General features: G+C 41.6%; 2 protein-coding genes across 4 annotated transcripts; both read right to left on the bottom strand.

The window, feature by feature from the left end:
- Positions 1 to 1751: 1751 nt before the first annotated feature.
- On the bottom strand, positions 1752 to 5079 carry guca1d (guanylate cyclase activator 1d). The gene is made up of 4 exons (XM_019864273.1): positions 4338 to 5079; positions 3822 to 3971; positions 3024 to 3111; positions 1752 to 2933 (listed from the first exon to the last, which is right to left on the bottom strand). The coding sequence occupies exons 1-4, from the start codon at positions 4533 to 4535 to the stop codon at positions 2809 to 2811; spliced, it is 561 nt and encodes a 186-aa protein (XP_019719832.1). The 5' UTR covers positions 4536 to 5079; the 3' UTR covers positions 1752 to 2808.
- Positions 5080 to 5741: 662 nt separating this feature from the next.
- On the bottom strand, positions 5742 to 10883 carry dub (duboraya). 3 transcript variants are annotated; one of them, XM_019864245.1, is made up of 8 exons: positions 10377 to 10883; positions 8887 to 8982; positions 7906 to 7986; positions 7251 to 7325; positions 6980 to 7045; positions 6675 to 6911; positions 6173 to 6550; positions 5742 to 6099 (listed from the first exon to the last, which is right to left on the bottom strand). In XM_019864245.1, exons 2-8 carry the CDS (start codon positions 8914 to 8916, stop codon positions 6079 to 6081), a joined length of 888 nt encoding a protein of 295 aa, XP_019719804.1. In that variant the 5' UTR covers positions 8917 to 8982; positions 10377 to 10883; the 3' UTR covers positions 5742 to 6078. The 3 variants fall into 3 exon arrangements, with proteins under 3 accessions (XP_019719804.1, XP_019719803.1, XP_019719805.1); XM_019864244.1 differs by lacking the exon at positions 10377 to 10883 and having other exon boundaries at positions 8887 to 9218; XM_019864246.1 differs by lacking the exon at positions 10377 to 10883 and having other exon boundaries at positions 7251 to 7319; positions 8887 to 9218.
- Between the last annotated feature and the right edge of the window lie 1549 nt (positions 10884 to 12432).

Raw genomic sequence — 12432 nt, 5'->3', positions numbered from 1 at the left:
GCCTTACTATACATGGTCGTTTTTTTTCGGCTAAAAACGCCTTACTATACATGGTCGTTTTTTTTGGTTAAAAACGCCTTATTTTACATGGTCGTTTTTTTCGGCCAAAAACGCCTTACTACACATGGCCGTTTTTTTCGGCCAAAAATGCCTTACTTTACCTCGTCGTTTTTTTGGGCTAAAAATGCCCTACTCTACATGGTCGGTTTTTTGGGTTCAAAACGCCTTACTGTACGTGGTCGTTTTTTTCGGCTAAAAACATCTTAGTATACATGGTCGTTTTTTTTTGTCAAAAAACGCCTGACTATTCATGGTTGTTTTTTTTCGTCAAAAAACGCCTTGCTATACATGGTTGTTTTTCTCGGCTAAAAATGCCTTACTATACATTGTCATTTTTTTGGGTTAAAAATGCCTTATTTTACATGGTCGTTTTTTTTCGGCTAAAAATGCCTTCCGGTACATGTTCGTTTTTTTCGGCTAAAAGAGCCTTGCTATACATGGTCATTTTTTTCGGCTAAAAACGCCTTACTATACAGTACATGGTCATTTTTTGGGCTAAAAATGCCTTCCTATACATGGTCGTTTTTTTCGGCCAATAACGCCTTACTATACATGGTTGTTTTTTTCGGCTAAAAATGCCTTACTAAACATGGTCGTTTTTTTCAGCCAAAAACGCCTTACTATACAGTACATGGTCATTTTTTGGGGCTAAAAATGCCTTACTATACATGGTCGTTTTTTTCAGCCAAAAACGCCTTACTATACATGGTTGTTTTTTTCGTCTCAAAACGCTTTCCTGTACATGGTCGTTTTTTGGGGCTAGAAACGCCTTACTACACATTGTCGTTTTTTTCAGCCAAAAACGCCTTACTATACATGGTCGTTTGTTGGGGCTAGAAACGCCTTACTATATATTGTCGGGTTTTTTCGGCCAAAAACGCCTTACTATATACATGGTCGTTTTTTTCGGGTAAAAATGCCTCATCAGTATATTTGCCCCCAAAAACGTACCGGAGTTGTATCAAGAATTTAAAATGAATAACTGACAACACAATGGTGGTCTATTTTTTACCAGTACTGGAGCTTCATGAAATTTGTTCGAGTTGGGTGTCAAATCTGGGTCTCATTTGAAAGCTGGCAAAATGTAGAGTGTGAAACACATGAGAACCTCAACGCCATTTTTTTTTTCTGGCACTGGGTCACAAAGCTAAATGATGCTATAGAGTGGAATGCGACTGTGGCGGCAACTTCAGCTTCATGCAGTGTTTAGGACAGAGCTAGATAACGAAGCAACTTTCAATCATTAAGAGAGTAAAAACAACAACAGAAACATTGATTTTTTTTTTTGGTAAGGCAACACAACATTTAATTAGTTACAATGACCTTATTATCAGTACTTTCACTGTCAGAAATCAATTACATAAATGAACATTGGTACAGGCGCGAGCCTGTTTGACCATCAGGTACTAAGCAGGCCAGCAGCTTAGCACGGTCCGATCTCATTTTAAACTATTTCCACGATGAGTGTGCCATTTTGCACTAAACTCAACAAGTTCAGAGTTTAGTTAGCAGGTTAGTACTTATTTCAACCAGTTCTACTCAGTTAGCACTGGTGTAAACCAATTCTTGTGATTGTTTAAAAACTTAGCACTGATGCTAAAAGGACAGCACAGATTTTTCCCTCTTAAGGGGTGTTCACACGGCAACATTTGGTCCAACACTGCGCCTTAGATATTTGATGTACCGGTACATTTTTTTTACAACCAGTTCAGTTTGTCATTTAGCAGTGAGTTGAGCAATAGCACAGATTCTAACCAATTTAAGTGACTATTAAACATGTTTGCGCCACCCAGTTGAATTTACAGGTCAGTGATTTTAACCAGTTCAACTGTACTTTCACTAAGTCATTTCTACCCACTTTAAGCAATTAATTAGTAACTTCTTAGCTGGTGTTAACAAGGTGGGCTATCTATTTCTCGATTAGCACAGGTTTATAATCCCAATTAGATGGTCGGTTAATGTTGATGATAATCAGTTCAGCTGTTTATTCACATCAAATGTCTGAGACACGTTTTTGTGTTTCTTTTCTTCAAAAATGAATCCAAATAGATATGACTACTTGTTGGAAGGAAACCTGAATGATCACTGTTACAAATCAAACGGATGAAGCTTTTTAAGAGGATCAGAACAAACGAGTTGAGCCAGAGGAGACTCCCAGCATGCACTGCAGAATAGTGCCGCCGAAGATATTTAGAGATTGAGATAAAAACGTTGCCCGTCAGCATAAATCTGCATGTGAATTATCCTTTTGTAGATTGTTGTTGATCTAAAGTATGTTTAGACAATCAATAGAGTTTATGGTGTTAGGCACAATTTTTAACACTATATAAAACAAAGTAATATACATTGTCATAATTTTTTTTACAGTGTTGATTCTTTTCAAAGATGCTTTGATTGTGGCTCTGAAGAACTAAAGCCATTAAGAAATTAAAATGCTAGTTTAGATTTTTTTTCTGAATTTCAGTCAAGATAGAGGCGCTAAATCACTGGCCTGACTCTGTAAAGTCGATTCAAACGTTAATTTTAGGATAAACTTTAAAATGGGAATGAGAGAATTCACCATAACTCTCAGATATTTTTTGGGGAGTTCGCAATTGTATATTTGTGAAAATGAGATGTCAGGAGTGAAGTTTTCTGTCCACCTGTTCACCTGAGACAATGTTCCGTCACAGACAAGCCTTCTGGGTGTTGACAGGTCTTTTTCCCCCCCCCACAGTTTTTGTTTTGCTTTTCGGGCAGCCTCGCCGCTCACGACCTGATACCCTGCACAATGATGAGCAACACCGGCGTCAAGTCCATCAAGTTCTTCAGCATGTCCATGATGTCTTGGTGGTCTTTGGCACCCTCGATGAACTCCTCCAGGGTCAACTCACCTGCACGAATGTGTTCGGTAGGTAGAGCTTAGCATAGTAGCAGGAAAAGCATCAATCTCTCTCTTTTTTTTTTTTTTTTGCGTACTTTACCTTCCCCCTTCACGTCGATTCTCTCGAATATGAGTGTGACGATCTCTTCAGGGTCAATGTCTCTGTTTCGTGTGATATCCTGGATGGCCTGTAGGGGGAGACAAAGACACAGTAGCGAACACTCGCCCTCACAGATTATTTAATAATAATAATAATAATAATAATACTGACAACGATGATCATGATGATGATAATTATTATTATTATTATTCCCACGTTTCCTAATAAATGTTTCTTTGTCAGTCTAAATGCTCACGTTAACACCAAACGTTTTTCAATTTATCGTCAAAAATAATCTTCCAGGTTACTGTCCAGATTTATAATTAAATGTTTAAATGTTCCACCACCGACTAGAATCCTCATCGGAGGGTTGGGGGAGTTTAAGCCTGACTGTCAAAACTAGGTCAGGGTCAGTGGAGCCAGTTCATGCCACTTCCTGATGCATTGATCTGATTCAGCAGATTAGCACGAGCCTTACTCACACTTCCAAAATAAATTTGAATTTAGTTCTTTTGACAGTGTTAGTCTTTGTCTAGCCAAAACCGTGTGTTTTGAGACATTTCTAGTTATCGGAAAGTGGCGGCAAAATATGTTTTTTGTTTTGTTTTTTTATGAGAAAAAAGAAAAGAACCACAATATTAACATTTTTATGACTGAACATCAAATCTGAATCGGTGCAGTGTGTTCAACAAAAAGCATGTATTTCCAAATTTGGAGTTCTTTTCTACAATACATAATAAAATGTTTGTTTTCCCATCAAGGGTAAAGTTTCTGCATGGTATTGTGCACCTTAATTACCGAGAAGATCGTCTCCAACTCTTCCTTGTCAATTTTTCCGTTTCCATCCTGGTCAAAGAGTTTGAAGTACCACTTCAGCTTCTGGTTGATTTCCCCCTTCAGCATCAAACTGATGGCAGCGATGTATTCCACAAAGTCGATATAACCATCCTGTAAGGTGAGAAAGTGTGATTTCCTGGTATCCCACCAAAAAAAAGACATCATCTGAACAAGAACTGGTCATCCTTCTTTGTACTCACTGAACCCGGATGGCCCTTAATCACCCTCATCTTGACCCTGAATCCAATCGGCTCATTGCCAGGATAATGGCTGTGCACGCTATCACTTTTTAAGCCAATTAGCCAGCGAGCTGACAAAAAGATTCTGTTTGAAACACTTTGTGATTTGGGATGGCAAAAGTATTTGGTATTAATGCAAATGAAGACAGTACACTGCCCACGATATCTGCCTTCCCGATTTCATGCGGCCTTACACGGCTAAACAGGATCTGTCAAAGTTAAAGTATGATTGGCTCACCCCATCCATGTCGAAAGTGAAGAAAACCTGGTCCACGTAGCTGTTGGCGTTCTCGGTCATACCTTTCAGTCCCAGGATGGTCTTCAGTTCGAACAATGTGATGAGACCCGACGGCGAATCTCGCATGAACTTGTTGTACCAGTGGTGCATGTCCTCGGCGAGGATGTCATCCAGGTTGGAGCCGTGATTGCCCATCATCCAACCCAAAAGGAGAAGAGCACAAAGAGTGTCCGAAAGTGTCTTTTGTCGAAGATTTTAGCGGGCTCCAAACAGTCTAGCTCCAAATCTAGCTGCTGGGGTTCGATTTTTTTTTTTTTTTTTAGGGGAAAATACTAAAGAACTCCATGGCGGTGGGGCCAGGAAGATCCTAGTTGCACGAATGGCCCCACATGAGTGATGGTGCAGGCAGAGAGCAAACTTTAGGACGCTGTAACCCTCTTAGGTCTTGGAGCGAGACTAAAGAAAGCTAATGAAATAAAACCTCTAATGGGATCAGGCCGCCATGCTGCGGTCTCCTGATCTTTTCCCCTGTTCCAGTCCTGGTTATATAACATTCTCACCTGGGTCAGATGGAGAGGTTTCCCCCACCCACCCAACCCCCACCACTGGGCTGCCCCCACTAGATGCCCTCGTGAGTCGGCAGTTTATCACAGCGATGCATTACGTCATGAAAGATTTATTTGGGTCGTGGACATCCACAAAGTTGATACAAGGTAACTAGAGCTCGGTGTCACCACCTTTAATCCAAGAGGTGATGACACAGAAGACATATTGTAGACTCCCCCAATCAGAAATCGAGGTAACTCTTTTCATCTTGCCAATTACTTTTGCTTTGCACCGCTCAACAGCTCTCTAAATAAGTCGAAACGTTGTCGTCGCCAGCAAAACGCAAATGTGAAACTGAGCGTAGACAGGAGCCACGAATTATTGTTTGAATAATCGATGCGGTAAGTCACCGGTGAGTTTATTTGTGACTGAACGTTAGATCAGAGCTCTTATCAAAATGAGATTATACCCACGGTTGAAAGGACAAGGTTTCCCTTCTGGTCCTTTCCTTAAATTAACTTTCATGAGGATTAAAGGTGGCTGATGGGTGCCAACTTTGGGCAAATTCTCTTGTCACCGAAAGATGTTCAAAGCCATCAGAACTGCTGAATGTCGATGATTTAAATAGTGAAACAGCAACTTTCTGTCATGGCGTTTGGGATGGGGGAGGGGTGGGGGGCGTTTCAGACTCTGGATTTATTTTTGGTCAAATTGTTCGCCGCCTTCTATATTTGTTCCACAGTGCATTGGGAGGCTGTTTGGTAGGAGATGGCTAATTTGAGTCCCCGAGTGCGAAAACCGGCGCAACTAATGCTGTCTGATATCGGTGTATCAGGAAGACAGTGAGCCAAGTCCATATGTTGTCAAATGTGTAGTTTTATGCGATAACAACTCTGACAGATGCAGGGACAAGGAAATGGGATTGATTGTTAAAAGAGGAAAAAGGGGTTCAATTCCGTGCGATTGTTTTTTGGGTTTTTTTGGATGAACTGAAAGTAAGAGTCTCTATCTCATTGTCTCAATGCCGTCTTTCAAAACAAAGGCGGCTCAATGCCAGCTCTGATGCGGCAACGTTTCAGGTTCTCGATGGAAAAGTGTTTTGTCCGCTCTCTTTTGGAGGTCTCTGCTCCCACAACGCTTCCAAACCAAGACCTCTTGGAGTGGCTCAGAAACCGGAACCTTGTTCAACTTCTCATCAACTCTGCCACGTGGAACCCTGTAGGACAGACAACATTTCCTTCATGAGCAAAAGAAAGGAAAATATCCTAAAAAGCTTTCATGCAACTCACGTGACTTTTGTCTTCATCTTTGTTGTTGTTTGGAGATTCTTCTGAGGTTGTCTCTTGGTTCTCTCCCTCCCCCATGACTCCATCTTGAGTCTCCTTCTCCTCTCCATCATCCTGCTTCTTATTTTCTTCTTCTCCCCTGAGATGAATGTCACGATTGATCTGGCCTTCTTTCGGAGTTTCTTCCGATTTGTCCTCCTTCAAATGATTTCTATTATCATCGCCGACGACATCCCCGCCTCCTCCTTGTGTTGTTTTCTGATCCGGTTGGCTCGTGGGTGTGTCTGTCTCCTCCCCGGCCGCGGCCACTTCCTCTCCGTTGCTGGACTTCCTGTGGCGGCGGGACGGAGGGCGTCGCCTGAGAGAGTGGCGAGCTCGGCTCTAGAGGACAACCCATTAGAACCTCTTCAATAACCTCGATCATTAACAACGGGTGAATTATTGCAATCAGCAGAAATCTCACTGATCAACTAACGGAGAAAAAAACAGCGACTATCTGGCCGACCTTGTTCACGTTCATCAAGAGGGATCCCTCCGCCGCTGTGGGAGGGGCTTCAAATGACACCGGCCCCTCCTCCTCGGTCACCAAAGACGTAGAAATGGAGCTTGGAGACGTCAGCGTGGGCGAGGGGGTCCCCGCAGTGGGGCTGGGCGAAGACGGCGGACTGAAGGGCGGTAGCAGCCTGAAGCCGGGGCTTTTGGGGGAGGGCAGCAGATTGGCGGGGGACAGAGCCAGGTTGGCCTGGGAGAGGAAGTGTGATGATGTCATCGCCGTCATGATGGAGTGCAGGGTGAGCAGCGTGGACCCACCTGAAGCTTCTCAATCAGGGCGGAGTTCCTCTTGGCTTTAACAGGAGAAGTCACACCTGAAGGCCTCTGACAAACATAAACATTCATTTTATATTCAAATGTATTATAGTCTGAGGTATAAAATATACCAGTCGATAAACTGGCCGATTTAACTGGCTGAAAATTGGCAAAAATCGACCACACCCCCTTTTTTTTTGGTCACACACTCCCACAATACAGCATAACATGAATTCCACCTGCAAGAATTGAGATGTATGAACGCTCTTCTCACCTCATGCTCGTCTCCGTGGGATTTAGGCAGTTGTAAGGAGCGAGGAGGTCGGCGTCTGACCGGCTTTTCCTGAAAGATGTTTCCAGTGTGACGGCGGTTCTCAAACCTTTCACACCAAGTAGCTAAAATACAGAGCGCCCCAAGCACCACCATAATGACCAAGAGGAATATAGAGTAGCGACTGGGCCCAAGTGTTGAAAGAAAAAGAAAAAAAAAAGCAACTTTTTTTTGTATCATTTAAAATATTATTATTGGAAAAAATGCTTAAATATAGGAAAAGAAAAAAAACGGTACTTCTATTAAAATGTATTGCATATTACAGTTCAATGAAAATTGTAATTATATATTTGAGCGCATATACAATTGTATTGTACTGTACTTAAAAGTTAAATACAACATAACGGTTCTTTCAAAAAAATGTACCGGAATGGATTTTTAAAAAGTGTAAAAAGGCTGTATGCATAGCAACGAACTGAATTCTGATTTCAGCGAATAATTACAAAGTGACAATTGCCGACGTTGCTCGGTGGAAATGCTCAAATTTGGCCCGATTGTCGGCATGTGTGTACCCTGCGTCAACCCCTCGCCTGCTGCATTTAATGAGCGTGGTATTTAGAGGCACTGTGATGCTCCGACGGATGTTTCCCAAACTCACCGTCTCGCTGGCAGGGGGAGGAGAGGAACCTTTGAACCTTCCGGCAAGTTCAGCCACAGAGGGCCGTGACGCCGTCTGCTCCTGAGGGGGCGTGAACGAAGGGAGGCAAGTTACGAGATGAAATCTTTTACGCAACATTTTGGGAACGTGTGTACACACACAGACACCCCCCCCCCACACACACACACACACGCGCGCGCGCACAGCTGTCAACATGCGGTTGATCCGTGTCAATTCCAGTCGAAGGTCTCGCATTGCTCACATTCAACGCATAATGAAATCATCACACAGCCTGGAAATACATGTGCGCGAACACACACACGTACTCACACACGCACGCACACACACACACACACACACACACGCAGATACGCATTCTCTATTTTTGTGAGGTCACATTGACCAACTTGTACACAGAGGACACATTTAAATAACTACTTGGCATGGAGTCAATTTGTAATCTGATCGCAAAAAAAAAAAACAAAAACACAAAAAGCCCTGAAAAAACAACAACCCTCAACCGTTAAACCACTTCCTCTTTCTGTGTGTAGTGCATGTTCGAGCGACTCGGAGTGATTCCTGGCATCTAGTTCCCAAATTTGCTTAAGATAAAAAGGTAAACTGTAAATATTTGTTTCCCGTGTTCTGAGTCCCATTTCAATCAATTCTCATTATTTCACACAGTGTTGGAGTCCAAAGTGCTCAGAAAGCGACTTTAGCCTGACTAGCGCCCTGTAGTGGCTGACAGCGATATTGCAGCAAGAAAGCCAGAGGAGGTTAGAGGTTAGTGTGACAACTAAAAACTGCACTTTTTTCAAGACACAACTTTTTCGATGTAAACAATCACGTGGTCTCAATATCAAAATGATCATCGCTAAAGGCAAGTGCATGTACAGCAACGATAGTTGAATAGCTTTATCCTTTCACTCTAATATGGGTCATGAAGAAACAGATTTTGAAGAAAGTAGTCAAAATCTTTACCTCATTTTCTCGTCCATGTCCTTCCTGCATTTTGGCAAAACCTGCAACTTCAGCAGCCACTTCACCCAATCACTGATTTGTTTGCCCTCGTATGGTCTGTTTGGGGAAGGAAAAAAAAATAATAAGTTGAAGAAAACTGGCACTATTTGAGCAACTACTTTAAAAGCATATCTTTTTCTATCGCTGTGGCCAACACGAGCTGTGTGTCCCACGTAGAGCTTGCAGGAAGTCAGTCAGCTCCGCAGCTCACTATTTCATCACATCGCGGCGCAGAACGACTCACAATAACATCAGTTCAATACACAAATTACTGACGAGCTTAGCAGAAATCTTCTGTTGCTCTGATTGATTCATTCACAGCGGGGGATTCAGTTCACTTTTGCTTCTCTCCTGTGCTACCAGTCAACATAAGAATTAAAAGTCTGCGACTACAACGGAAGCTGTTGATTACAACCGAGAACTAATCATCCTATTTCTGAGAGGATTGGAAAACAAAGTGCTTTCGAATTTCAGTAGATCACCGTCCAGTTTTAACATCCACGGAATTCAAAGGGTGCGTATTAAAGCGCTTCACGATGCTGCATGGTCTCTTTTTGATCACTGCAATTGGAAGAGTCCTTGATTTAACCACTTCAAAATACCGAATGGTCTCTTCCCAAACACTCAAATTGAAATAGTCAATTTTTATGGTTGCGAGAAGGGAAAGAACCCGCATTAAAGTACTTCAGGACACCGGATGCTGTCTTCTCTATGATTGGAATGGAAAGAGTCGTCGCTGGAAGATCTCTTCCAGATGACAGCGATTGAAAGAGTTCACATTAAAGCACTCCGCTACAGTGGATGGTCTGATCTGGATCGCTCAAACGCAGAGCCCAAATTAAAGTTCTTCACAATGGAAAGACTGTTTCTTCTCAATCAGTGAAATCGAAGTAGTCCGCATTAAAGCATGTAACGACGCTGGATGGTCTCTGCCCGATCACTGAAATGAAATGAGTCTATTGAAGCCCTTCACCGTGCTGGGCGGTCCCGTTCCCATCAATGAAATTGAAAGAGTCCACATTAAAGCGCTTCGCGATGCTGGATTGTCTTTTCTTGATTGTTTGAGAAGGACAAGCCATCAAATAAAGCACTGCATGCATCAAAACTCAATTTTATTTATCAACAGTTGTAGTCTGATGTTCATGTTAACATGTATGGTGCATGCCTTAAAAATGTTTGAAATGAAACTCTTCTAAACAACTGCGTTACTTTTTCTTTTGTAAGTTCATTTTGACTTAAAAAAACATGCTCAAAATGAGCCAAAAAAATCAAATAGGAGCTATGTCAGCCTTTCGCATATCGAGTCCAAAATAAATCGGAGACAAACGGGCATCCAAATGAAATCAGTTGCAGCAGTTCATCTGTGCATGTCGCTCTGACCGCTCAAATCCCAAACTTTGCCTAAACAAAAGCCCCGAAAGCAGACAGATGTAACATTAGAAGAGTTTTACCTCCATTCCGCTGGCGGCTCGTCGGCTGCTTTAAGTCGAGTATGTGCGAGAGAGACTGAGCAGGCCGGCGGGTTAAATATAGAACACTACAGATACACAGCAGCTCATGTTCAGTCACATGTTTATCATTTCTCGGATGCGGACCGAGCTCCTTCTGCATTCATTCATCAAAAATCACTAAGTTGAATCCTTTGAATATATTTGCCCTTTTGAGGTCCAGTACAGTACTTTGATTATGTCCTATTGCAGAAAGTAAATACAATGTACGTAACTATATATAAAATTTATTATCTTACATTATTCTGGATACCCAAAGTATTTTGAACCACTTGGAAATACTTTGGCTCACTTTAAGTGAGCCATTTTGGTGAATTTAACTACCAGCGGCTGCTTTGAAAAAGTTTTAACTTTATTTACAAGCCGCCACTTTACCGTATTTATCGTCTATGTTGTATCGGTAATCATTAATCTGAATTGCTTTAGGTACGTTGCTTGAGCTACTTTGTAGATTGAGCTCGAGGCACCGAATTACTTCAAACGTTCACATACAGCGAGTTAGCTCGTTATAACTGCACGCGCAGTACGTTGCTAGCCCGCATGATTGATTCAAGAGACAGGCAAACAAGAGAATGATTTGCGATGCGCTTCTCAGGATGCGAACAGTTTTCAAAGCGGAAACGTCGCAGCTCTGAAAGATGTCTCCACCTTGAAAGGAAATTGGGTCACAACAGCCGAGCAAACGTCTTGTTTCAGTTCTCCTTTTGCGTTCCTTCACTCCCACCCATCAACGTACCGTCCTACTTGCATCATGTAACACGACGATTCTCAAAATGTGGTACGCGGCCCCCATCGTTGGACATGAAAGAATCATTCAATTAAATGCTCAAACTATGCGCAATGAATGTCACAGGGGGTTTGTTCTTAATCCAGTTCAGCACATTTTGCTCAATGCAGCTCAGTTGTATTTAACTTTAACAGAATGGCTTTTTAAGTGGTGTTTTCCTCGATCTGCTCGCTGTGTTTGTGTCCGAGTGGCTTCCACTATTAAATATAAAGAATTTAATGTTGGTCATGATGGTAGTACAGTTCTTAGAGAGCAATTTTTTTTTTTAGGTGGGATATACAAAAGTGAGTTTGAGAACCACATAAAAAATAAAAATAAATTAAAAAAAACTGCTGACTGGAATCAACGAGACTCAAAAACACGGAAGTTATCATTAGTGCAGCTACATTATTTATTAATTCATAACATTTTAAATAACACTATTTTTGAAAAAGTCTACAATGTGAGTAATGAATAGTTTTCACATGCTGTTTTCTTAACATAAATACTTTTCACGTTGCTCAGAGTAAATAGAGTTCAATTCACATCCTATCCCGGACATGACACGCACATGACCTGATTTATGACTTACTTTGTGTGTGTGCATGTACTGGTAGTACAGTTCTGAGAGAGCAATTTTTTTTTTTTAGGTGGGATATACAAAAGTGAGTTTGAGAACCACATAAAAAATAAAAATAAATTAAAAAAAACTGCTGACTGGAATCAACGAGACTCAAAAACACGGAAGTTATCATTAGTGCAGCTACATTATTTATTAATTCATAACATTTTAAATAACACTATTTTTGAAAAAGTCTACAATGTGAGTAATGAATAGTTTTCACATGCTGTTTTCTTAACATAAATACTTTTCACGTTGCTCAGAGTAAATAGAGTTCAATTCACATCCTATCCCGGACATGACACGCACATGACCTGATTTATGACTTACTTTGTGTGTGTGCATGTACCTCTGCATGCTGCCGTTGGGTGTCAACACACACGTGTGAAAACTGGAGCTGGGCGATTTAGCTCACTTGTCTCCTTACGCTGCTGACTAAACACATGTCCCTCTTTCAAGTTCTCATGTAAAGCATTCCCTAAAACCAGAAAAGCAATTGTGTTGATGACATTTGTTATTTTTTTTTTTTTTTTTTTTTGGGGGGGGAGTTTTGTGAAGGTACAGTTTTTGCCACCAACGAGTAGAGAGGGAGAGTTTGTGAACAGTCTGCC

Source organism: Hippocampus comes, unplaced genomic scaffold (genome assembly GCF_001891065.2).
Source record: "Hippocampus comes isolate QL1 unplaced genomic scaffold, H_comes_QL1_v1.1 scaffold57, whole genome shotgun sequence".
In the NCBI taxonomy this organism is placed as follows: domain Eukaryota; kingdom Metazoa; phylum Chordata; class Actinopteri; order Syngnathiformes; family Syngnathidae; genus Hippocampus; species Hippocampus comes.
The sequence above is the reverse complement of the archived record's forward strand: the minus strand, read 5'-3'. Positions and strand labels throughout refer to the sequence as shown.